Here is a 27365-nt window from a genome sequence, read left to right on the forward strand (position 1 = left end):
AAAAGAAAAAAAAAAAAAAACCTCAAAAAAACCAAAAAAAAAAAAAAAAAAAAAAAAAAAAAAAAAAAAAAAACGAAAAAAAAAAAAAAAAAAAAAAAAAAAAAAAAAAAAAAAAAAAAAAAAAAAAAAAAAAAAAAAAAAAAAAAATAAAAAAAAAAAAAAAAAAAAAAAAAAACAAGCGAACAGAAAGAATGTGCTGATGATGTCGTTCAGAAGGACGATGAAAGCTCCACGACCAAACCACCCAGCTCAGAGAACAAACCAACATCAAAATCACCCACCTGAGCTACAAATCTTCTCCACCAACTCTAATTAGCTATTCTATTTTACAGGTTATGTCATCAATGAGTGATGACATCAAGAAAATCACACGTTCAGTTATTAATGAAGCATCTGGATTAGATATTGCTAGATCTGTAAGTATTTTTATTTTCGATAACTCTTTTTAATACCAAATAAAAAATAGTTCATCGACGAAATAAATCACAACTTATGAGACAACATTTCTCTATAACTTCTCTGAATAAAAGAAACCAAGTAATCGCCAAGTATTTAATAAACATTATCAGCCTTTTTAACTACGTCGGTTTGCCTTCTTATTACACTATCAAAATTTATCAAAGAGACTAATTGCTTCAAACTCAATAAAACCAAAAAGCTGTACCACAGCAGTTAATAAACGAAATCTACAACCAATAAATTGCAGATCTGAACTTCATTTCATCCATTTTGTCAAAGAGAACTACATCATATCACCAAACCTCATATAGAAATGGTGTACCTCGAAGCCGAGTAACTAAATTTATACTAAGCAAGTGGATTACACGTTAATTTTTCTTCTCATATGCAAAATCAAAATTAAATACGGTTGTGATTAAAGCGACCCACTGTCATTGAATAAAATAAGAAAATTTTATTTTCTACGAAATCATTTAGTTAATCTGTACACCCGTAGTTCTAGTTGTGTGATAAATATTTCAGTCTATAGAAAGGTAGAAAATAGTATATCATAAAGTGATTCGAGATTTCAGTTATCAAAAGGGTTTGCGTAACGATGAGGGGATTAAAGAAGAATTGGAGGATGATAATAATTTACAGGTCAGAATTATAAAAGATAATTGTTCACTTGACAGGTATGAGAAAAAAGAAAAACGCCTAGGTCATATTAACGATTGAACAATGATCATGAAGAGTTGTTAGAGGATAATCGTAACTGATTTCGGTTTGAATTTACAAAGTAATAATAAAAACAAAACAAGACCAAAACATACTGAAAAGGGAGTTGGTGCTAAAGAAGGATGAGAGGTTCAACATATGGGACGATGGCATTTTGCATTCACTAGGTAAAACCCATTCAAAAGAACAAACGAAACATTATTTAAATTATTTCATTTGATTTGACCTTTAACCTATTCTCATTTTACTACTTATACGTGAGGCTTTAACTTCGAATTCTGTATGGGTGAGGTAAAATTCCTGAAATCATAAGTATTATCACAATATTTAACATTTATTGGAAGCAACAAGTAATACTAACTATCTGTGCTTATACTCACTGATTAGTTGAAACATTTATTTAAACTATCTGTTTGTTGTACTAGATATGCAATAGGTTATTGTTATGTCCAAACGAAGAATAAATGAGTGATAACTTCCAGGTTTTATATATACACTCTTATCGCATAATTATTAAGTAACTAGATCGTATATAATAATATTCCTTTTATCATAAGTTTTCATTTGACCTGTTCACTGCTGTTCTACGATTTCCTGCTCTTAATTTATTTCCAAACTAATAGTTACGTTCTCCCATACTCATAGCCACTTTTGGCTTGATCTTGTATACCTAATACTTTTCATTTAATGGTGTGATGCGGTTTCGTCTGTTTGTATATAAACTACGTATTCTGAAGTATACAATTCATATAACGGAGGCTGATGTATGTGTTCTGGACTGAACGGGCTGGGCTAGTAGAGAAGTTACAAATTCTCAGCACGGATTCAAAAAGCTCGTTTGGCTTTTGCCAACTTACGTCACCTATGGCGAAGATGAGATATCTGTCTATCAATTAAGGGACGAGTGTACTGTGTAGTAGTTCGCTCTGTTCTACTTTATGGCTGCGAAACGTGGTCATTAAGAGTAGAAGGTACTCGTAGATTACTAGTATTTGATCACAGATGTCTTGTAAATATTGCCAGCATCTGCTGGGATCGTCGGGTAAGTAATAGTGAGGTTAGAATCAGGGTATTAAGGAATGATGATAAATCATTTGATGAGGTCATGAATCTTCATCGACTGAGATGGTTGGGCCACGTGTTACGTATGCCTGAAGACCGATTACCACGACGCGCTATGCTGACTAGTGTAGGGGATGATTGGAAGGGAGTTAGAGGCTGCCAAACCATAATGTGGCATCAGTCCTCGAAGTCACTAACCTCTAATCTGAGCCATGTTGGTAAATGCAGACTACCTGGTTGGGGTCCTCATGATTATCGTAACCAATGTTCGGAGACTCTGGGTGATATGGCTCAGAATCGATCAAAATGTCGCTGATTTGTGCACCCTTTGTCTGTCCTTAAACCGTGAGATTAAAATTGCTTTGTACCTTTCTACGAACTAATTCTTTCTTCCTGTATTATATCCTTATATACAATCTTTCTTTTATATATTACCTCCATTAAATTAACTACTTCTGTGAATTGGATGTTCATCTTGTTGTGCTAATGAGGTTATGGCAACTTCGACGTAAGCATACATGTGCGTAATCCTACTTTGTAGCCGACTAACTGACTACTATACAGAGGACAGGTATAGGTCCAGACATGACTCAAGACTGCTAGTGATGGTTGACGTGTCATTAGTTTAGCACAAAGACAAAGTCACATAAGTTGGTATTCTGATTAGCGATTTTGTCACATGATATGTGACGGGCCATAGAATATAACAATTATGTTAACAAAAATGCATTAAAAACTTTCACTATACAAACAATCTATTTTTCTTCCAAACATTTAACATAAATTAAGGGAGTAATGAAGTTCAATAACGTATTTCATAAAATACACAAAAATACGTTTAAATCAGATACGAAAAAAATTTGATTTTATTTTTGTTCACTCTGCTCTCACTTAATTTCCTTTACCAACCTTTTTTTTTATTTTAATCAAAGAGACTTCATAGATTAATCTTACAATATTATAACATTTTACTATAAACTACTGTAATGAACAGAACACTAGATGGGGACAATCGAATGTATTTAAGCAAACATTACAGACTATCTCATTAAATTCTGATTACCAAACAATGAACAGTCAATTTGCAAATTAACAACCAATTGTTTCAATCTTCACTGTTTCTTCTCTTATTCCATTGCTCATGCATTTTCCAGACGTTTGCGTTTTATTTCAGTTCTTTCCTCATCGGTCTTCTGCCAAAATACATTCTATGTCTGACCCACACCATATACTACTTATATGGATATAAGTAGACCACACCACACTACATCATGTAAAACTGTCCGTAAGTACGAATATACAACTTCAGAAAATTATATCGTGGACAAGAATGTTCTCTTTGCTGAAACATCTATATTCTATTCAATAAATCAATGGATTTCTTTCGTTTACTTATTTCATTGATAATGGTCTGAGTTTTCTCTAACCCTAACAGGAAGATTCAAACTCTTACAAATGTAATAAAACTCATCTCTGTTGCACAAGGCCGTAGCTGTCTGAACTCAGCAGACCAGTGGATAGTTAGCTCGGTGTTTAAATTGAAAGACACCGAATCCAAGTGTTGGTGTGAGAATCAACACTAGGATACAAGTATATTGAACTAATGAGAAAGTGCTCATTTTGCATTCCACTGCTAGTCACCACCAAAACTGCTTGAAATAATTATGACTTAGTGGCAATATTGAAGCAAAATACTTACGATGCTTGCTTGCTAAAAGAGACTGACCAATTGCAGTCCTTGATATAAACAACAGGAAGGTCCAGACCCATAAAAACACTTACTAATTATAGTGCTATTTTTATTTCTTAATCCTGAATTTTTTCGAGTTTCATACAGGAACTACCTTAAATTTCTTCGTAGTTTAAAGACTCTATTTTCCCGCTAGCTTTAAATCCTAATTCCTAAGTGATTGTAAACATATTTGTACGCGTGTGCTACTTGCTTACATCAACTTTCTACAGTATCAGTCGGATAAATCTTCATTAGAAAATTCGTCTTTTGGGATAGTTGGGGTTAGAAGAAAATAAAGTTTGCGATATCCAGATGTCAAAGTGAAGTTAGGAATTATTCACAATATCTTAAGATATATGATTGAGAAACAGATTCGTATAAAATGAGGCAAGATAGTTATGCTACGGTTTAACTGTAGCTGTGATTTATTGAATATTGAACTTAAACTTCAATTAGCACCATCTTCCCTCAATATTTTGCCTATTTTTTGCAATAGGCATTCGAAGATTGGATCAATGATTCACCGGGCGAAAAATATTTACGAAATTTACCTGGAGTTACATTTAATTCCAAACAATTATTCTACTTGATATATGCACAAGTAAGTAATCACAAAAAATGTAAATTTATGTGATTGATTCAATTCTTCTACATAAAACTGGAGACAACGCTATTCACCAAAGACACCTGTAAACATTCATATCATATTGTTGAATTAACTTTATTATTAGTAGTACACGTTGGATTTTGTTATTCATAGGTCACCAGTCAAGAAGTTCCCAAAGAGTATTCAGTTATAGGACTGTAGAATATCACAACAAAATCATTCAGTTTGTAATAACACGGGACCTGATGCAAGTTTTGATCAGTTAAAGTTGACTCATCAAGATAATAAAAAGAAATTTATAAATCGAAGATTAAATATGTTGAAATGACAGAAATGTCAATGATGATAATCAATAATTCGTCAACTTCAACGAAGTCTATATTCCTTAGTTGGTGCCTACGTAATAGCTGTAGTTTATGGTCGAAGACATTTATTTACATGGCTCCATTATAAATCGCAGTGAAAAAGTTGTATTCATACTCCGTCTTCCTTTTCATTCTAATCCTGGTGTCATTCCAAGCTTCTACCATATTCATTCGTTTAGGATTATTTCTTTTATGTTTAGCTCTTTTTAATGGATTGGATTTTATTTCCTCTACCATAAATCGTATCTTGTTGATTTCTTGTTCTGCTGATGTCAGTTTTAATACCTTGGACCAACAAAAAGAATCTGTAGATTGACTATTACTAACTCAATCGACTAATATACAAGAGATCTATAAAATATTTATTCAAACCAATGGTAATAAAGTATGTCAAAATGAAATAAAGTCAGTTCACATTTTCAATGCCCGATACTTCTGTACTATGATAAAACACTTTCACAATATTCTTGTCTAAGTTTTCTGTTGGTTAACATTACGTGAATGATAAACTTTGAATAATTTTCTGATATGTGATTTGTAGAAAGGGTTGAATTTCCGTAGTTTACATCATGGACTAGCATTAGTCTGACCAATATTAAAAAACCGGAAAGCTCTGGACAGCTCCTTCATTCTAGCATGGGATTCCTCAATGGAATGCATCCACAATCCTAGAGGGGATCGAACCTGGAAGCGTTCAACCTCCAAGCCACTGATTCTGTATCAAATGTTATATATACCTAATCTTCATCAATTTGTTATCGTAGTTGCCCATTGTTGAGGGGTCCCATACTAAAACGAGAGCTGCTTAATGTTGATCTAACTAAAAGTAGCCCAAGATTGAATCTATGAAGGCTATGTGGTAGCTTACTTACTTACGCCTGTTACTCCCAATGGAGCTTAGGAACTATAAAATATTTATAACCGTTATCAACAGCTTATGATGAAATATTTGAATAATATTCAACATAATTTTTTTTTATTTGTCTTCCCAGACATTTTGTCATGATATGGATTTATGGGATGAATATTATCAAATGATTATAAGAACACCCCAACCACCTTATGAAGTTTTGTAAGTAGTGTACATTTTAATACAATCAAAAGTATCAATTTTATGAAAGTTAGACGTAAGAATGAGGAGGGGACTGCTGTAATGTTCTCATGTAATCATAAATTGAATTATTATCATTTCAAACATCTTAAAAACTGATTGGTAAATCTTTCTTGAAAATAGAAATGGTTCATTTCCGATGTAAGTTCAATTTTGAAAAACATTCCAGTTGGGTGATAACTGGCCACATTAGTAAATTTATTCGACCTAAAATAAGTCCCAATGAAAACCGATATCTTTGGAAGTTGTGGTTCGTGAAACTTTGTAACTACCTAATACATTACTTCATATTTTAAGCGATGATTAATAGATACGACGTATGCAAAGAACTGGAAATACAGGGTTGGAGATTTATCCAGCCGACAAATAACTAACAGAAAGTGTACATACTTAAGTTTACAAACCAACCATAACTTTCCTTCTATCTATGGCTAGTATTCTAAGTCAAATTAGACAGTGATCGGATATGCATGTCATATATCTAGTTATTTTACTCGATGAAAGTTCACAACTGCATACTATGGAAACGGTTCAACTTAAAAATTAATATTAGGCATATTAGCTCATTTATGTTAACCATTTGCATAATCGCTCGACTGATTAGTTAACATCAGTCATAAGCTTGATTGTGCTTATAGTCGAAATTATTTGGAAAGTGTATTTAAATAATAAACGTAAATGCATTCAAGAGAACTCGAAACTGAAATCTTGTTGAAAACAAAAAGGAATCCATTTGTCTTAAACATGAGATTTACATAAAATATATATAGTAGGTATTCATTTATCAGCACATATACTGTACTTTATTATTGACGTACACTACTTACTTAATTACGCCTGTTACCACTCATGGAGGAGCATTGGCCGCTCACCAGCATTCTCCATTCAAATCTGTCCTCAGCAATCCTTTCCAGTTCTCTCCAGTTGCCATTCATCCTTTTCATGTCTGCTTCCAATTCACGGGACAGTGTGCTCTTTGGTCTTCCTCTCTTCCGTTTCTTTTAGGATTCTAAGTTAGCGCCCGTCTCGTGATGCTGTTTGATGATTTTCTCAATGTATGTCTCATCCACCTCCAGTGTCTTTTCCTAATTTCCTCTTCAACTAGAAAGCCGTTTGTTCTCTCCCACAGTAGGCTGTTGCTGATGGTATACGGTCAACAGACATTCAGTATCTCGAACAGACAATAGTTTATAAATAATTGCACATTTTAGATGATGGTTGTAGTAGTTCTCCACGTTTTGTCTTGACGTTCGTAATGAAGATCCTCACTCTGAAATTAAACGACAGTTGTTTTGAGTTCCATACGTTCTTCGATTGTAGGAATGTTGTCCTTGCCTTGACAATCCTCGCCTTTAATTCTGCATCAGATCCTCCTTGTTCATCAATGATGCTTCCCAGGTACGTGAATGTTTCCACCTCTTCCAGAGTTTCGTTGTCAAGTGTGATTGGCTTGGCGTTCTCCGTGTTGTAGTTGAGGATGTTGCTTTTTCCTTTGTGTATGTTGAAGCCTATTGATGCAGAGGCTGTTGCTAAATTAGTTGTCTTCGTCTGTATTTGTCGTGTGTATGAGATAGGGGAGCTAGGTTATCTGCGAATTCCAAATCGTCTAATTGATTCTGACATGTCGATTGTATTCCCTGCTTCCCCTCAGATGTCGAGGTCTTCACAATCCAGTCAATCACCAAAATAAGAGGAAGGCTGAGTTTAAGCAGCCCTGTCTGACTCCGATCCTCATTTCGGATGCGTCTGTCAGCTGTCCTCCATACACTACTTTACACAGTAGTCCGTCGTATGAATTCCGTATGACGTTAAACGATCTTTTCAGGTACACACCGTAGTGTCGAAGAATTTTCCATAAGGCCCTCCTATCCACACTGTCAAACGCCTTCTCATACTCAATGAAGTTTATGTATAGTGACAAGTTCCACTCAACCGATTGTTCAATGATGACCCGTAGTGTTGCAATTTAGTTTGTACACGACCGATCCTTATGGAATCCAGCTTGTTGATCCCGAAGTTGGGCGTCTACTACGTCTTTCATCTGGTCCAGAAACACTCTGTTGAAAAATGTTCCTTGTACTGACACTGGTGTGATGCCTGTGTTGTTCTCACATGTGCTCATATTTAATTTCTTTGTTATCTTGATGAGGTATCCTTCTTTCCAGTCCATCGGCACTTGTCTATCCTCCTAAATCTTCTTGAATAGATGAAGTATGTTTGTAATTGTTTCTATGTTTGACTTCAATACTTTAGCTGGTATGTTGTCTGATCCTTCTGCTTTCCCACTCTCGATTTGTCTGGTGACCATCCCTGATTTCTTCTGTGGTCTGATACAACGAGACCCTTCGGAATTTTTTGTTGATACAAATATGATCTATCTGATTCTCTGCGGTGTGGTTCGGAGAGACCCTTTGTGTATGCGTTTGTGTGGAAATATTGTGCCACCTATAACCAATTTGTTGAATGCACATAGATTTGCAAATCTCTCCCCATATTCATTTCTCTCTCCCAGTCCATTTCGTCCAACTATATCTTCACATCCTGTGTTGTCCACTCTGACTTAAGCATTTAGATCTTCCATCAGAATGGTCAGGTCCTTTCTTGGGTACTTAGCTATGATTGATTGCAGCCTCGAGTAGAACTGATCTTTATCGTCGTCGTTGATATCATTGGTCGGTGCATAACATTGGATAACATTCATTGTGATCCCCTCCTTCTTTGTTTTGAATGATGCTATGATTATCCTGGATCCATGAGATTCCCATCCTAGAAGTGCATTTCGTGCTTCTCTAGACAGCATTAGAGCAACTCCTCGAGTGTGTGGAGCACTTTTCGTGACCGGAGTAAAGTAGCATCTCTCCCGTATCTAACCTTTGTTGTCCAGCTTGGGTCCAATGAGTTTCACTGATTCCTAGTACTGCCAATTTGTATCTCCTCGTTGCCGTTGCTATTTGACTGGTCTTCCCGGTCTCCCACATTGCTCGGACGTTCCATGTACCTATAAAAATTGTTGCTATGGTTGTTAGAAGGGGCATCGCTCTCGTGACTTCCGAAGGATCTCGGCTTTCATCCTGAGGCGTCATAATTCTTTCTTCAAGTCCGCGGGCAGAGTTTAAATGATTTGAATTATTTTTTCTGGTTAGCGTTTTTTAGCGAGTTAGTCTTCTACGGGATGGGGTCGCTAACCCCATGCCCAACCCTCCCCCTTCACCCGGGCTTGGGACCGGCAGTAACTCTAGAAGAGCTACAGGCGGAGTTTACGCAACCCCACTTTGGGTTAATTGACTTTTACCACTATATTTAATAACCCTTATATTAAACAACATAAGCAATTATCTAATTTCTGCCTTTATCTAATTAATTTTTCTGATGTCATAGAGTCAATCATATAATGAATGAGCTACCGGATTTCTCTGATACTTTCAATTGTCCAGTTGGAACACCGATGAATCCTAAAAAGCGTTGCCGTGCAGCACTTTAGTGGCATTTATCGATGAATCTATTTTCACATAAAACAATTATTGTTTTATTTTTAATTCATACACACAAAGTTTTACGTTATAGTATCAATCCAAACTGAAAACAATTTGTATATTCACACATGATCTAAATGAAACGGTGATTCAATCTGATTGCTCTAAGCTCTATTCACCAGAAATCGTTTACATAAACTTGCATTGATAACATTTCTATCTCTTTGTAATTTTATAAACATTTGTACTTCCTTTTTAATATTATCTTATAATTAACAAGAAAGGGGTGGCTCTATACGATGTTTAGATACTTGATATGCCGACATTTTACAGACTATAGTTTACTAAACCCAATTCCTTTGGAAGTTCATTTGTTTATTTTATTAAGTGAAAGTATAATGCATCGAGTCGCAAATCTGAGTCGAGCTGTAAGAAATAGCAAACCACTTTGGTAGCCTGTGAATATTTGACTCTAATTTGACCGTGTGATTATCGTTATCGTTTTATACATGTTGCCGATTCTCGCATATCATTATTGACTTAACTCGCATTAGTGAATAACGGAATTAAATAAGTCAAATACGAGAATGAAGTTTTGAATGCGTATATTTTGTACAATCATCGATCAGAACAGATAGTCAGAGAAACGGAGCGAAGTGAAACGAATTGGAGAAAGCATGTGAGCCAACTCATTTTTATTAAGTGTTGCTGAATATTTATAGTCACACAAAAATAAGTTACAAACATATAATGAGTAAGATAAAAAATGCACACACATACGCTCACATAAAATTAGTCAAGTCGACAAGTGAATAATTAGCAAGGTCAAAATGTGACTCAAGAAGGATCAATAAATTGGCCTGATACAGCAACCGACACTACACTCGCATAAAATTACGTCATAAAGTAAAACTAATTGAAGAAACTATTGAAATCTATAGGGGCATCGGGCAATTGTTTGATCCTTATAGACTCCTTAGTGGAATATATCTACAACTTCGCACGGGACAGAAGCACGGATCATGAGATCTCATAATATGCATCAAACATCTAAACTGATGAATCGCAATCAAATGTACCATATCAGTCAGTCAGTCACAACGTAGAACTTCGTACGTACGTACATCAGTTCGAGTTGCCATACCACATTAGCACAGAGATGCAGTTGTCGATTCAAATCCCATAGTGGTAGAAGTAGTAGGAGTATAATCAGAAATCCAAAAGATTAGGGTTTGAAGAAATTATTGAACGAGTATAGTACAGTGAAATAAATTTGGAAAGAGAAAAAGATAAAGACATGAGGAATTCAGAAGATTAGAATTTGGTAGAACACAAAGAATGGATGCACCTTCGCCATTGCAAACGATTTTGAGCCATGTCATTCAAGGTCTCTAACCATCGGTTGCTATCATCTCGCGAATCCCAACCAGGTAGTCTACACCTACCAACATGGCCCAGTCCACTTGTCAGTGACTTCATGGATTTGTGCCACGTTTTGGTCTGGTCACCCCTAGCTTTCTTCCAACCTACTCCTACACCATGAAACATTGCACGTCGGGGCAAAATGTACCATATAAATGGCCTACTAAAAATTAGACGAGTAAGAACACATTTCGCGAAATACAGTGAGTTAATTTTGCACGCTACCATGTACTAGAAACTGAAGAAATTCAGTCTGTCGTTAAATGCGAACATCCGAGATAAAATTCGGACACAACAGTCAAAAGGTTTAAAGACCACACACAGGAAAGTAGTCAAGATATAAATTTAGTCATTATACAAGTATTTAGCAGGACCACTGGTTGTTGAGTCCACTTCAAGTCAAATAACACTGATAACCGTTTTATGCGTTATGCTCGATAAGTATACTGACGCTGATTAGCCCACAGAAATTATTTCTGCCTTCAACCTGCTTAATCATAAAACTAAGAGAGCCAGCCGACTTTCTTTGATTATTATTTTGTTACGACTAAAAATACTCGTAATAATAAACATTGACTGTAAGATCACAACTCATCATAAATAGAAAATGACGATCTGTTTATAACTAGATTATTTCTAGAAATCTAAGTAACAGACACATAATTAAATGTAATTTATAGCTAGTAAAGCATATATCGACAGTTATTGAGTTATTTTAAAGCCTACAATTAAAGGAATATAAAAAATATAGAAAACCAAATATTTGAAAAATATATAATGAATCATCGTAAAACAATTCTCAAAGTCCCACACTTAAATTAACCGTCCAGATTCAAAAGGTCATAATTGTGTGGAAGTATTAAGAGGTAACTTCTAATGTAAGGTAAAAATAAATGATGAAATATTTGAGTAGAAATACCAACGAGTATTCATTGTTCGGGTCTAGCAAACAAACCCCAGGGTTCGACTTTATCTCCTAATAGAGATGGCTTCCAAGAACCTGTTATGCCCCGATAACAATAATGAGTGGTAACCTTGAGATCTATTTATGAACCAATACTATGTGTATATTTTTATTGTATAATTGTTAATTAACTAAACTATTCATATCCCCTTATTATAAGCATAATTTTGAACTATAAACTATTGTTATGACTTACTATTCATGAATTTTGCCCTGTATTTTAATTACTATCTCCCCTATTCACAGCCACATTTGGCTAAATCTTGTACAAATGTTATGTTAGTATATAAACTCAATATGTTTGAAATATAATGATTCATACCGCAGAGGCTGTTCTGGACTCAACTGGCTAGGCTAGGCAGAAAGCAGGCCCGACAAGTACTCTAGACTGCTCGTGCGGGTTTCGTGTGTCACTGGACCGATCGATAATTCGCTGCTCTCTAATTGGCGGTTTTGTCACGTCATACATTAACACGGCATCCACTCGGCTACAATTTATAACAGAACTAGAGTGCAGAACAGTCATATTGCCGAATGATTATTGTTAAGGTATACTCGATAACTAATTTATGAATAAGACCAAGTAGATTATAAATGCTTACAATATTGACATTACATGGTTCACTCAGACAAATATATTTCTGGGCATACTGTGTAGAGTTTACTTAGATTAAAGCATCTTCAAGTGTTGACAAAATATCATTTCAAGTTTTTTTAAATTAATTAGTACCTTTCTATCTTACTATAGAACACTATTTTAGCAAATAAAAATTGACTATAAATCAATAAATACGACCTATTATTGATTTCCGAGTAACTTGGTAACAAATGTTCCGTTGTGCAATCACTCTTCCTGTGCAAACATCACGACTTCCCTACCTAAATCTTTACTAAACTGAGTTTAATATGTTTGATAAGACTACTACTTTTTCTATTGTTTTCGGCGTTTACGAATGGACTATGAACTTTACAACGTTGAAGTATGTTAATATTTTAATTGTCATATATTAGGTTATATAATAAACAGCAGAAATCTAATAAGTTAGGTTGATGAAAACGCACAACTCAAGTGAACTCTAATAATTGGAGTGAACACTAAGCCGGATGGCTTAAAGGCGAAAATTCCCGTTATCAACTTATATATCATGAATCAAACTTCCAATGAACTTGAATGTGAACTGATAGTCTCGGTAATACAGGTGTAGTCGTCAGTTGATCTCTAATCATGTAACTGCCTAACATTACACTTTTTGTTTGATAATAAACGAATTATATTTAACCAGTATTTAGAACCTAATTTTTCTCATCAAATACGATAATGTAAATAAATTATCAAGTACATGCTTATGAGATAAGTCCTCAGATTTGAAAAGAGCTACAAACTCAGTTTAAAATACACAGTGTACAGATGCCATGAATCAGTAATATAAAACGGTTATGCTGCTCCATTAACATTCACTGGATAATATCTAGTGATCAAATAATTAACATAATGCAACACTGATTAGTCAAAAGATTGTGAAGCGCTTACCCTTCAGGTGTAGAATTGAAATTCTGAGACTCAAAACAATACTGCGGAGCACCTGTTTGTATATTTAAGTTGGTTCATGATACCTTAGTACTTTCACAATTGTAAACCCGTATTTCAGTAACTTACTAACTAGCCGGCGACCATACCACGTTGAAAGCACCGGTTCTCGTCCGATCACCGCAGTTAAGCAACGTCGGGCCCGGTCAGTACTTGCCCCCAAATGCCCTGGTACGGCCGAGAGTGGGGAGAGTCCGCTCTCCTTCTCCAAATGCTAACACATGGCCACGCGAATATATAGCGTCTGCCACACAAGTCCTACTCACTGCCTTCTCACAGTCGCATTACTGTTGTTTACCAAATTGAGAGGACGAAAAGCCAATGTACGGTGCTTTAACCGGGTTGGGGGAATGTTCACGGTATGTTCACCTAGGGGAGTTGGGAAACCCTGATTCCAAACCAATGGTGCACATGGACTGGCTACAGTACCCTGATGAGGGAACAAATGGCGTATGAATCAATCGTTGGTCACCGGCCACCATGGGACTGCATCTCCTCACGATGCTCCACTGCCTTGTGGACTAGACCTTCAGGTCAAAGGCTCCGGGTGTGGCCCCATAGGAAAACCGCCTGCTTCAGTCTGGGCACCTGGGCAGTATCACAGCCCTCACACAAATCAAATGAGATTTGTGCGGCGCATATTTATCTGGTGCTTCCTTGTACCAATATTTATGTGTTTAAATAAATAAATATACAATCTTTTTCATTTATAAGTTACGATTAGTCGACTAAAAACATTACCCAGATTCGTATTGTAGATGTCCCCATAATGTACCTACTGAGATTTATTATTCGTGGTGTTAGGTTTATAATCACGGAGGGGTTAAGTACGGAGAAAAAAAGTGACGTATTTCGTATTACATACATAACACCTGAATCAGTAAACTCATTGTTTTTGAGTGTGGAAGTCACAACAACCCTAAAATCACTACAGGAGTCTACGACCACCCAACGTCAAATAGTTAATCATGACAAAGAACTTAGGACATATGTGTATATGTCCAATCTACTGTTATGTGGTATAGTTCGGACAAACTATATTGTTTAACTTCTTATCACCTATTTGAGTACCGTCCTACCTACAACTGTTTATGCAGCATTAGGATGGTTTACAAACACGTAGTTATGGTGTTGTAGTTTCAGCATTTAAGGGATACTTGTAATTTGACAATAAATGTAGCAACGAACAAGAGGTAAATGTAAAAATACCCCTCCTAGTTGTTGTGTCGTATATGTATTGAATGTTATACAAATAGATAACTGATAGATATTACAAACTGACGAAAACGAAAAGGAATCATCACTTTAAACGCTTAAAACTGTAAACAAGTAAATCACATAAAAAAACATTGCAAATCACTTTTTTTAATGATATTTACTTTCTAAGTAATAAAACAGACGGATGAGGCGCAATAATTTTAGTTAAGAATGTGTATGTTCACCAGTGTCAAAAATAAGAACCCAAACAATCACGCACGGCGAATTTGAAAATCAATACACTGTTCCTTAACTATTCTGCTTATCCTCATCTTCTTTTTCATCTTTCTTTGAACCTCGCTGTGACTGGGACTTAGTTAGAGCATTTATAGCCTTGCGAACATCTTCATTCTGAGTATCCACACCAGGCAAACTTTGTAAAACAGATTCCAAAAATTCAGCATCGTACATAACATCCAAGTCAGCAGATGTAGGAACAGCTGATGTTGCAGCTGCCAATGTACCGGAACTAGAAGATAAATTTGGATTTTCAGTAACTTTAGTTGGAGTCTGATCTATATCCATAGCCACACCAGAGGGTTCAACAATAGTCTGTTGAAAGTGAGACATTATAGAGCAATTATGAAAATTCAAAGAAATAAAACCACTAACTAAATTGTTAACAAAAACATTAACTGGCTGCTTCTTATTTAAACCCTTCTGATTAGTCCGCAGAAATACAACAATAAGTAAGTTAGTCATAAACATCGTAGAATCTAACACATATGGGTCTGCTCAAGTCACACCACATTAGCACTGCCGGATAAGATTACTAGATCCAATAGTAGCAACAACATCAGTAATAGTAGAAAAAGAAGCAGGGTATATGATTTCAAGATTCAGTAGTGAATGGACCTACCCCACTGTGGATGACTTTGAGAAGTATCATTTACGATGATCACACGGACCCCAAGCAAGTAATCTACACCTATTAACATGGCTAAGTCTAGTCGTCAGTGAATTCGTAGACCGATGCCATGTTGTGGTTTGATTGCCTTGAACTTTCTCCCAGCCTACTCCTGCACCAGAAGACAGCCGCATCAAGATAAGCGGTGGTTGAGCACATGTAACAAATATTCCAACCACCTCAGTTGATAGAGATTCACTACCTCATCAATCGATTTCCCATCTTTACCTGGTACTCTATTCTTAACTCAGGCACTGTTTACTACGTGGTCCCAAAATACACGAGCAATGTTTAGTGGCCTGGTGTCTGACTACAATAAGATCGTATGTTATTGAAATATACATCCTGGCTATCCTCGTATATAATCATCAACTTAACTGGCGATAGTGAATAACGGAATTAAAATAGGTTAAATACGAGAAAGGATTTCGAATACACATATTTTGTACAATCAATGATCCAGGCAGACGATCGAATAACACAATTTTGAAGTATATATGTCGTAATAGATGCAAACGTTCACCAATTTTAGCATATAACATTGTCAAATTAATTAATACGTGCCTCATTTTTACCTTCGTAAAATATCATAATTATAGACTTAAAACTGTAGAGCCTGATGATGTATTTATTGAAAACAATTGTTCGCTCAAAAATTCTTCATTTTTATCATTAAGTTGGACTCTAAGGGGTTTTCATGCTGAGGCTTTTCTACGTTCAGTAAGACACAAAATAACGTGCCTGAACTGGAGCATGACCAGTCTGAACATGTGCTCAAGAATGAGCGACAGTTCCATCGAGTCCCTCCAATGATAGATAATGGTAATGTGACTTATTTGAGTCCATCAATGAGTCGAGTCTGAAAGTCGCCACGTCAGCCGATGTTTCTCTTATGTTTAAATTTGGTGTTCGCCAGAAACAGACGGTCATCTGAGCACAGTTGCAACGGACGGTCGCCACTATTTGTTCGCTGAACCACAACATCGTACGATCAATCTAAGTACCTCCCAGTCCGGTTTAGTTTATTTGAGCACTAAAATCACCCGTCACTTTTACAACATCAGAACGTTTAGTTTTTGAAGGAGGTTGGACAGCTTCCTATGAAATTTATCTTTAACTTCGTCCGAGACGCAATCAGTGAGAGGATAGACAGAGTCAACGAGAAGGAAACGGTGTCCCTATTTTCCTGAATCCTTGCTATCCCATTTAGTCAGACAGCTCACAAGCGATTGTTTATTGGAATACAGTCTAACAGAGCCTGTTCTGCTTTAAAGTGTAGTGCCATGCCTACACCAGCGAGAACATGGAAAGTACCAGTGGGATCTCCACATACTCGTAGGGTAAGTTATGCCGTATTTTTATACTGACAAGGTGAGGTCAAATGGATGACCGTACTTGGATCCTATATATGCGTTTTGGAGACGCAGCGTACATCAATGGCCCGAGATTCTAGAGTCCTAGCCAAAGAAACCTGCTATTTAATTTGACACAAAGTCCGAACATTAAAAGCTCCAGAATGAAGTTTAGAGCTTGGTTTCAGAAGACCAGGAATGACATTTCATGAACTCGAATCATTAGTATTGGTGGCGCGTGGTGAGAATGATATACAGGGAGAGTTAGTTGTACGGATGGAAGAATTATTAGTCGTCAATAAAATGACCTCGAGTGCCAATAGAGTTAAGAATGTGACAATCACGTCCCGATTTCCTACACCGTGGAAGAATATTACTTCGAGGACCCGAAAAAGCTGAATTAGTGACGGTCTTAACGACCTGGGAGCGTGACCCCGAAGTTTAAGAGACAACCACTTAAAAACGGTGGCACACGGCCTTTTGTGGGTTTTTGATGTGTTAGCTCATCATTTTAGGTCTTACCGCCAGAAACGGAAACCCATGAGGTAAGGTGAGGTGTAACATTTCTATAGTCGACCTTTTCTAACCCATTCCGTTGTGAGGCAGCATTGCTGCAAATGCAGACTGTCTGAGGGAAACACCTTACTGTTGTCACCCCCCACTACAGTCAGCAGTACGACTTCGCTGTCGGACTTCGGGCTTGCTTATCAAGATAACTTAATAGAGCTATAGTGGCTAGGCCATCGAATCAACTGGTTTATGGCTGTTACCTGGCACTTTACGCCCTAAATAAAGTATACTTATTTGCTGGTAATAATTTGTAGACACTGGCGAACTAACGTTATGAAAATTACTTATTTTCCATTTTCGGTAGTGAGTCTGTGACGAAATCACACTAGCCAAAAGTCTGTTGAGTGATGAGATTCCAAACGTAAGTAGTTGATGCACATAACTAATCCACTCCTTAATGCTTCAGTTTGGGCACCTGGGCAGTATCACAGCCCTCACACAAATCAAATGAAATTTGTGCGGCGCATATATATCTCGTGCCTCTTTGTGCCAATATTTATATGTTTAAATAAATAAATGTTCAGCCAGGTATGAGCGCGATGATTTAGGGGTTCGATGGGTCGGTCACCAACTAGTTGGTTAGTCACAAGCGTCACTTTGGTTTGTTATTGGGTAGTGCTGTTGACTAAAGTGTGGTACGAAGCCCAGTACACATATATTTACTTGCTGAGTTGCGTCACATCAAATTTAGTGAATAGACGCTAACGAACCAAGAATATTTTGTGTTTGAATAGATTAAAGTATCCCCAAATCACTTGCCAGTATACTACGTCAATATTGTAAACTTATAGGAAGTTGGTTGTGCACATTATTCTAACAGAATTAGTGAAGTAGTCCGTAAGCGATTGGATGGAGTTACTTCTTGAGGGAATATCTGCGAAAAAGTTCAATAGAAATGGAAATGGGTATTTTTGACATTAGTCGTCTGATGTACTTGCACCAAGTGGTAGCTTGTTGTTAGTTTTGGCCCAAGTACAGAGAAGTGAGGTTTGTTACGTATCTTTTTCAATGAGACATTACTACCGGACTGTGCTTGACAGCTGAATCACGCTTTTTATGGCAAGTAATATGGCTATAATTCATGCATATATAGAATTACTTTTATCCTAGACTATAAACCAACAAGGAAGCGAGGGAGATCTGATAGCTTTTAAACTAAACACAACTCTTGGCTTATGCTACTGGTAAAACAGCGTCACTGTTATTTATGCAATAGTAATTGGACACAATAATCTGATATTAAGCCAAGTTCGAAAGCTCATCAAAGCACAAAACCTCCAGTCACTGAATAACAGTCGGAGTCACACTCCATGTACCTTAGGGGAAACCGCGTAGTATCACTAGATCCCAGAGAAAATGCAGGTGAAGCTGAAATACAAGGACTTGTGATGTGTCCAATATATACAATTCAAACACACAAATAAGATAACCTAACCTTGTCGGACTCCAATGTAGTGGTGGTAGGTTGAGTCGTTTCCTCTCCCATCTGTTGTAAAGACATGCGCAGTGCATATGCTATCTGATCTTCTTCTGACATAGCTGCCAGATCGATATCCATAGGCAAGGATGAAGACTCGGTATTATTCATTTGCATTGACATAGCCAAAGCCTGCTGAAGCATAGCTTCTTCGGACGTTCCTGACCCAGCTGGCAAAACACAAGCAAACTAAGATTCAAGTCCAGATTACAAAAAGTGAGGTGAAGCAATGTGGAGCCCAGAGCGAAGTCAATGGCCTACATTCAACCTTTAAGATGCAAATAGTAGGGTCACATAAAAAGTGTTTTGCAGAAAGTATTTTTGCCGACTTACGCCTATCTCGCTCAATAATTTACTCGCTGCTTGGGTCTTACTTAAAATAAGACAGAGCTAATATTTCAGTCAATCGGTTAGGGTGCATTTGTTACCAGGTAAGTAGAAAACTTCATTAGATACAGGCAATACACTTTTAGCTAATGCGAGAAAGTAATTGGAAGCATTGGCATGGGCAGAACATAAGTTGGTAGAATATAGTTAAACAAATAGGTAAACAAATAGGAAAAACGGTATGAACAGTATTGAAGTCATTTTTTAGATAACCATGGAAATGGACACATTTTAATGAAACCAATATTCCTTTAAGATATTTTCTGGACGCTACCCATGGATATTTACCTGTAAAACAAAACTCATTTTTAATTACCTGGTAACGATGTTGCTACAACTGAAGTATTACTACCATCTCCATTAACCTCATGTTCTTGACGCATGCGCTGGTCTTCCATTGATACTCTGAGGGCATAGAGTAAATCAGGATCTTCTGCCCCATCTAATCCAAACTCCAAACCTAACCCGGCACCAGCCATGCCAGAACCATCCTCACCAGCAACAACGGGGCTTGTCATCAAAGTATCGTGTAAGACTGTCCCCGGGGCAACAGATATGAGGTGAGAACCTGTTCCATCCTTTCCATTCAATGTGTCGATGAATTCTGACAACTTTTGCTCATTTGTTTCATTCTCACCAAAGTTAATAATATCGACATTTACTTTCTCTTTTTTGAGACGCTTGGCAAGCCTAGTCAACTAGACACATACGTTGTTAGCTTAAGGAATGATCTCACTTCTTTTTCATCTTCTAATATGGGACTACCGATGAAACATACGATCCTCATTTTCTGATGTCTCAATTGTCGATGACGAAGTGCGAGGTGGGCTATCCTTATTGATGAGCAGAAAATAATCCTGCCCTTTGGCTCCACAAGGTGTAAACGATTGTATATCTTACTCACATCATTTGTTAGCGTACAAAGTACTTCGGTGTTTGCAAGGGACAACAAACCAATGGTATTTTCTGGATTACGTTGACGCTTGCTCTGGCAGATCAAACCGACAGCATCATTTTGCGCCTGCAGACGTGTTGGGAAGAAGTCCCCATTCCTCATGTAATCACTATTATCAACTCTGAATTTCGAAAATATTAAACGAAAAGAACCAACTTACGCTATGATCGTAGCTTCCTGAGACATTAGGTAAGCAATCAAAACTTGGCACTCCTAATTCAATCTCCAATGTCTATGTTCAGTCACGCCTGTAAAAAAATAACCAAACAATGCCGAAAATAAAATTTTGAATATTTTGGTCCTGTAACACTATGAAGCATGAACAATTAAATGTTTATTAACTCTAAAAGTCACTTATTTTTTACCTTGGTGCATTACTTCCAGTCTTTAGTAATAATGATGGGAGGTCCGTTGACCTATATTGATCCTTGTAATTTGTTAACCTGTGGAGGACCAAGCCCGTTTTCAATATACCGACTGGAGGTGCTGATATTACGTGTTCTGTTAGAGAATTCCAGAAATTCGGTATGAGAAACGAAACTCCATACGTAGACAATTTGATCTCGGTTTTCGAACTTTCTTAGAATGTCCTCTCAAATGATCAGTCCCACACAGAGGGAAAAGATGAAACATAATACTACCAAGGTCATTGTTGAGGTGTTTCAGTATGTCTTCATAAGATAGGTTAGATAGACCTTTTACCATTTTAGTCCCTCGTCGTTTGACTCGTTCCAGCATATACACCCCATATTTGAAACAATTACTCGCTGCTTGAATCCCATATTCCAAATGTGGTCGTACGAAAGTCCAGTATAATAATCTAAACATTCCCTCATCCAAATACTGGAAAGATCTACGAATAGACCATAATACCCTATAGCCTTTTGCGGCAGCAGCCTTACAGTGATTGATAGTTTTGAGATCGTTGCTAAGTATGACTCCTAATTCTTTGTAGTTTCTTACTTTCGGTAACACGAATCCGCATATTGTATCGTAATACGAGTCATCATAGTTTTCTAATTGCATCACCACACTCTTGTTAGGATTCACTTCTAGTGAACACCCGTCCATCCATGCGTTGAGATCATCCTGTAATACTATTCTGTCTGACATGCTGTATATGGTTCTCTAAATCTTTATGTCATCGGCGAAGATTAGAACGGATTACTTAGCTACATTTGGTAATTCATTTACATGAAGTAAAAATAGAAGAGGACCGAGGGTTGTGCCTTGGGGAACTCCACTTTTTACAGGTTCCCACGACAAGAGAGCTCCATTTCCTTTTACCCTTTGTCTCCTATCATGAAGAAAGTCACTTATCCAGTCTATGACTGTATAATGAATTCCAAAACTTTACAGTTTTAATTTAAAACCAGAATGGGAGACCTTATCAAAGGCTTTACTTAGATCTATGAAAATCACATCTACAGTAATATTGCGATCTTTTGCCTCAAGCCAATCTCCTCTTGCAATGAGGAGACTTATCAAACATGGTAGGCCTTTCCGAAAACCATGTTGTTTCCTGGATAAAAGATTATGTCCTACCACATAGTTTATGACGGCCATCCGAACAATTTTTTCCATCAGTTTTACGACTGCACCAGTTAAGCTAACGGGTCGATAGTTACTGAATAAATCTCTACTCCCAGCCTTATACAACGGACTAACTAACGCGTCTTTCCAGCCTCTGAGCAATCTGGACTGCTGCAGAGACATATCAAACAGTGTCGCTGAGGGTTCAGCAATTACACTTGATAGAGCTTTCATAATCCTAGGATGAATATCATCAGTGTTATATACTAGGGGAGAAGTAAGTACGGATAACTTACGGGATCTATTATTGGACAATTATTCTATGTATATTCCTATTGTATAACTATTCAGTAACCAGATTATCTATATCTATATTCATCTTATTGTAAGCTTCATTTTGACTTATTGATTATTATTATATGTTTTACTGTTCCTATGTTATGCTCAGTTTGTTGATTATTGACTCCCACGCTTACAGCCTTATTTGGCTTGGTTTTGCACAAATATTATTTTATATTTTATGGTATGATGTGGCCTGCGTGTCTGATATATAAACAAAGTATGCTTGAAATAAACGATTCATATTGCCGAGGCTGCTTTTGGTGTTCTGGACTCAAGTGGACAGGCTAAGCGGATTAAGGACTAATAAGGACGCTAGATTACTCATACTAGTCGAACGTCATTGTCACAGCGTGAAGGTCATAGAAGTCGTATTTCTATTGGTGGATAATTCACGCAAGTTACGTCCTTGTTTAATTCGTAAGGTCATAACAAATCAGCAACGACCTTGATCAAGACATAATAATTGGCAACAGCCTAGGTCAAGTCATAACTCCGCCTGTAGCTCTTCTAGAGTTACTGCCGGTCCCAAGCCCGGGTAAAAGAGGAGGGTTGGGCATGGGGTTAGCGACCCCATCCCGTAGAAAAGCTAACTCGCTCAAAAAACGCTAACCAGAAAAAAATTATTCAAATCATTTAAACTCTGCCCTCCGAGTTGAAGGAATATTTATGACGTCTCATGATGAAAGCCGAAATTCTTCGGAAGTCACGAGACCGATGCACCTTCTAACAACCAGAGCAACACTCTTTATAGGTACATGGAACGTCCGGACAATGTGGAAGACAGGAAAGACGAGCCAAATAGCAAATGGAAATGAGGAGATACAACTTGACAGTACTCGGAATCAGCGAAACCCATTGGACAAAAACTGGACAACAAAGGCTAGGTACAGGAGAGATGCTGCTGTACTCCGGTCACGAAGGGGAAAATGCTCCACACACTCGGGGAGTTGCTCTAATGCTGTCTAGAGAAGCACAAAATGCACTTGTGGGATGGGAATCTCATGGACCCAGGATAATCAAAGCATCATTCAGAACAAAGAAGCAAGGGATCACAATGAACGTTATCCAATGTTATGCACCCACCAATGATAGCAACGACGATGATAAAGATCCGTTCTATGAAAGGCTGCAATCAATTATAGCAAAGTGCTCACGAAAGGACCTCACCATCCTTACGGGAGATCTAAATGCTAAAGTTGGAGTGGACAACACAGGATATGAAGATATAATTGGACGACATGGACTAGGAGAGAGAAATGAAAATGGGGAGAGACTTGCAAACCTATGTGCTTTCAACAAATTGGTTATAGGCGGCACAATATTCCCACACAAACGCATACACAAAGCTACATGGATCTCACCGGGCCAAACCACAGAGAACCAGATAGATCACATCTGTATCAACAAAAAATTCCGAAGATCAATGGAAGATGTGAGAACCCGGAGAGGAGCTGACATAGCTTCAGATCACCACCTGGTTGTGGCCAAGATGAGACTGAAGCTTAAGAAAGACTGGACAACTGGACAAACAGCACTACAAAGGTTCAATGAAGCCTTCCTTCGAGATACTGACAAGCTCCATGAATTCAAGATAACTCTCAACAACAGGTTCCAAGCTCTACAGGATCTACTAAATGAACAAGAAACTACTTTGGAGGACAACTGGAAAGGGATAAAAGAAGCACTGACTTCAACGTGTCAGGGGATTCTTGGTCCTAAGAAGCATCATCACAAGGAATGGATCTCTATGGGAACCCTGGACAAAATTCAGGAGAGGAAGAACAAGAAACTAGCAATTAACAACAGCCGAACACGAGCAGAGAAAGTCAAAGCACAAGCAGACTACGCAGAAGCTAACAGGGAAGTGAAGAAAAGCATTAAAGCCGACAAGCAGAAATACTTGGGAGAACTAGCAACGACGGCGGAAAAAGCTGCAAGAGAAGGGAAAATGAGACAACTATATGATACAACGAAGAAATTGGCGGGAAGATATAGCAAACCAGAGAGACCAGTCAAGGACAAAGAAGGAAAGACAATCACGAATTTTAAAGAACAGAGGAAAAGATGGGCAGAATACTTCGAGGAACTGTTGAATAGACCAGCCCCATTGAATCCACCGAACATCGAAGCAGCCCACACAGACCTTCCTATAGATGTTACTCCACCAACGTTCGAAGAAGTCAAGATGGCCATCAGACAAACCAATGTGGGAAGGCGGCAGGACCTGACAATATACCAGCAGAAGCACTGAATTCAGACATTGAAATAACTGCAAATATGCTTCACCTTCTATTCAAGAAGATTTGGGAAGAGGAACAAGTGCCAACGGACTGGAAAGAAGGATATCTCATCAAGATACCAAAGAAAGGAGATCTGAGCCAATATGAGAACTACAGAGGCATCAGTTTGTTATCAGCACCAGGAAAGGTTTTCAACAGAGTGCTGCCGAATCGGATGAAAGACGCAGTGGACGCCGAACTTAGGGATCATCAGGCTGGATTCCGTAAGGATCGGTCGTGCACAGACCAGATTGCGACACTACGGATCATCGTTGAACAATCAGTTGAGTGGAACTCATCACTATACGTCAACTTCATTAACTATGAGAAGGCGTTTGACAGCGTGGACAGGAGAACATTATGGAAACTTCTTCGACACTATGGAGTTTCTGACAAGATTGTCAACGTTATCCAAAACTCATACGATGGACTACAGTGCAAAGTGGTGCATGGAGGACAGCTGACAGACGCATTTCCAGCAAGCACCGGAGTCAGACAAGGCTGTCTACTCTCCCCATTCCTCTTCCTTCGAGTGATTGACTGGATTATGAAGAATTCGACATCTGACGGGAAATACGGAATACAATGGACAGCTCAGAATCAATTAGATGATTTGGACTTCGCAGATGACCTAGCCCTCCTCTCTCGTACACACGAACAAATGCAGATGAAGACAACAAATGTAGCAGCAGCCTCCGCATCGATAGGCCTCCACATTCACAAAGGAAAAAGCAAGATTCTCAACTACAACACGGAGAACACCAACCCAATCACACTTGATGGCGAAACTCTGGAAGAGGTGGAAACATTCAAGTACCTGGGGAGCATCGTTGATAAACAAGGGGGATCGGATGCAGATGTAAATGCGAGGATTGGCAAAGCAAGGGCAGCATTTCTACAATTGAAGAACATATGGAACTCAAAACAACTCTCAACCAATTTCAAGGTCAGAATCTTTAACACGAACGTCAAGACAGTCCTACTGTATGGAGCTGAAACGTGGAGAACTACTACGGCCATCATCAGGAAGGTACAAGTATTTATAAACAGTTGTCTACGCAAAATACTCAACATCCACTGGCCGGATACTATCAGCAACAGCGTTTTATGGGACAGGACAAACCAGCTTCCAGCTGAAGAGGAAATCAGGAAAAGACGTTGGAAGTGGATCGGACATACATTGAGGAAATCACCAATTTACATCACGACTCAATCCCTAACTTGGAATGGTGAAGGGAAGCGGAAAAGATGAAGGCCAAAGAACACACTACGCCGGGAAATAGAAGCCGATATGAAAAGGATGAATAGCAACTGGAAAGAACTGGAAAGGAAGGCTCAGGACAGAGTTGGATGGAGAATGTTGGTGAGCGGCCTATGCTCCTCCACAAGGGGTAACAGGCGTAAGTAAGTAAGTAAGTAGGTCAAGTCATAACAATCAGGACCACCGAAAGTATCAGGTTTGAGACGCCGAAGTGGTTTTAAGACAGTATCTTTCTCAATTACTATAGGGTCTATCAACTAGCCGCCACAATCACAATGAATAGTTTGCAGTCCCTCATTACTGATAGAAAACACTTTACTGAAATATTCTGATAAAGCTCCAGCTTTTTCGATTTCATTTCTTACCAATATTAACGGATTTTCTTGTACCAAAAGTGATGGGATTCCATTGTAGCTGTAAATAATTCCCCAAAATCAATAGCTCTTCAATTGTTCGACATTGGATGCTGACCACATTGTTCTAAGTGGACTTGTTTAACTGAAGGCGTTCAGTCATGCATCCACACCAGATCACGTTACGACCCAGCGTGGGAAACAGCTCCTACGTTTACTAGCCAGATTAAAGCAAACGCTTCTCGAAATATTGATAACGGATCAAATATATCTTTCCAGTCTCTTCGTATCTGACTTCTGATTTTAATTGATTGGGGGGCGATTCGAATATAGGTGTTACTGGTTAATAGTTGCAAAACTACAATACCAGTCGTATCTTCAGTGGTGAGCCCAACGTGATCTAGTACACCAAGCGCATAAACTATGAGTCAGTTCCTTTTTGGAATATCATTATCCATTGTTTTTCTTTATTTGACTTTTATATATTGTGATATACCTTTTTCGAGTTTTTCGGATATATTTTAATTATATATTTTTCGTTCTAATAATACTATGAAGGAACAGGCACCCAATGTATTTAAGTTAAAATCTATTCCTCCACCTTCGATTCAGTTAACTCCCTTTTGGCCTGACAGTATCGAAGCCTGGATCTGCTACGCAGAAGCTCACTTTTGCGGGCACGGAATCACGGACTCACGCACGCAATTCCTCGCGGTAGTTAAGGCATTACCGCGCGTACGTAACACCTAGTGTGTTTACTAGTGATGTTTCGGAACCTTACGAAAGTCTTAAACGATCGATTCTAAAACGCGGAGATCTAACCGATCGACAACGGTCGGATCAATTCCTTAACAATATCGACCTGCAACATGGTTCCGCAACGGACATGTTGTTAAGGATGAGAGAGGTGATAGGTCAACGAACGTTCGACGATGGCCTATTTAAACAGCTCTTCTTGTCCAAACTCCCGAAACAGATGCAAGCAATTCTCGTCTCGATTCAAAACAACGCCGTAGACGAACTAGCTGCATCTGCTAGTCGCATTTTAGAAATTACGAAATCGACTACAGCGGAGGTTTTTTCCGTCAAGTCAATCAGTCGGTCATCTACAACGTAGGACCAGGCACATATATGCATCGGTCCAAGTTGCCATACCTCGTTATCACAACAAGATGAACACCGAATTCATAGT

General features: G+C 37.9%; 2 protein-coding genes across 3 annotated transcripts in view; one reads left to right on the forward strand and one right to left on the reverse strand.

Moving 5' to 3' along the window:
* Positions 1-9803, forward strand: part of Smp_000755 (family M13 non-peptidase homologue (M13 family)) — a gene marked incomplete at its 5' end in the record, with an annotated part of 71888 nt that extends 62085 nt beyond the window's left edge. Inside the window, 4 exons of the mRNA XM_018795226.1 lie at positions 345-416; positions 4467-4571; positions 5935-6014; positions 9432-9803. Coding sequence (XP_018649560.1) covers positions 345-416; positions 4467-4571; positions 5935-6014; positions 9432-9534 — 360 coding nt within the window. The 3' untranslated portion in view covers positions 9535-9803. The remainder of the gene's footprint in view (positions 1-344; positions 417-4466; positions 4572-5934; positions 6015-9431) is intronic.
* Positions 9804-14718: 4915 nt separating this feature from the next.
* On the reverse strand, positions 14719-20635 carry Smp_000740.1 (the record flags this gene model as incomplete). Of its 2 annotated transcripts, XM_018795227.1 has the most annotated exons (6): positions 14719-15309; positions 19022-19233; positions 19767-20082; positions 20113-20148; positions 20187-20526; positions 20566-20635. In XM_018795227.1, the coding sequence occupies 6 exons, from the start codon at positions 20589-20591 to the stop codon at positions 15007-15009; spliced, it is 1233 nt and encodes a 410-aa protein (XP_018649561.1). The 2 variants fall into 2 exon arrangements, with proteins under 2 accessions (XP_018649561.1, XP_018649562.1); XM_018795228.1 differs by having other exon boundaries at positions 15007-15309; positions 19767-20148; positions 20566-20591.
* Between the last annotated feature and the right edge of the window lie 6730 nt (positions 20636-27365).

This window comes from Schistosoma mansoni, chromosome 1 (genome assembly GCF_000237925.1).
Source record: "Schistosoma mansoni strain Puerto Rico chromosome 1, complete genome".
Taxonomy (NCBI): domain Eukaryota; kingdom Metazoa; phylum Platyhelminthes; class Trematoda; order Strigeidida; family Schistosomatidae; genus Schistosoma; species Schistosoma mansoni.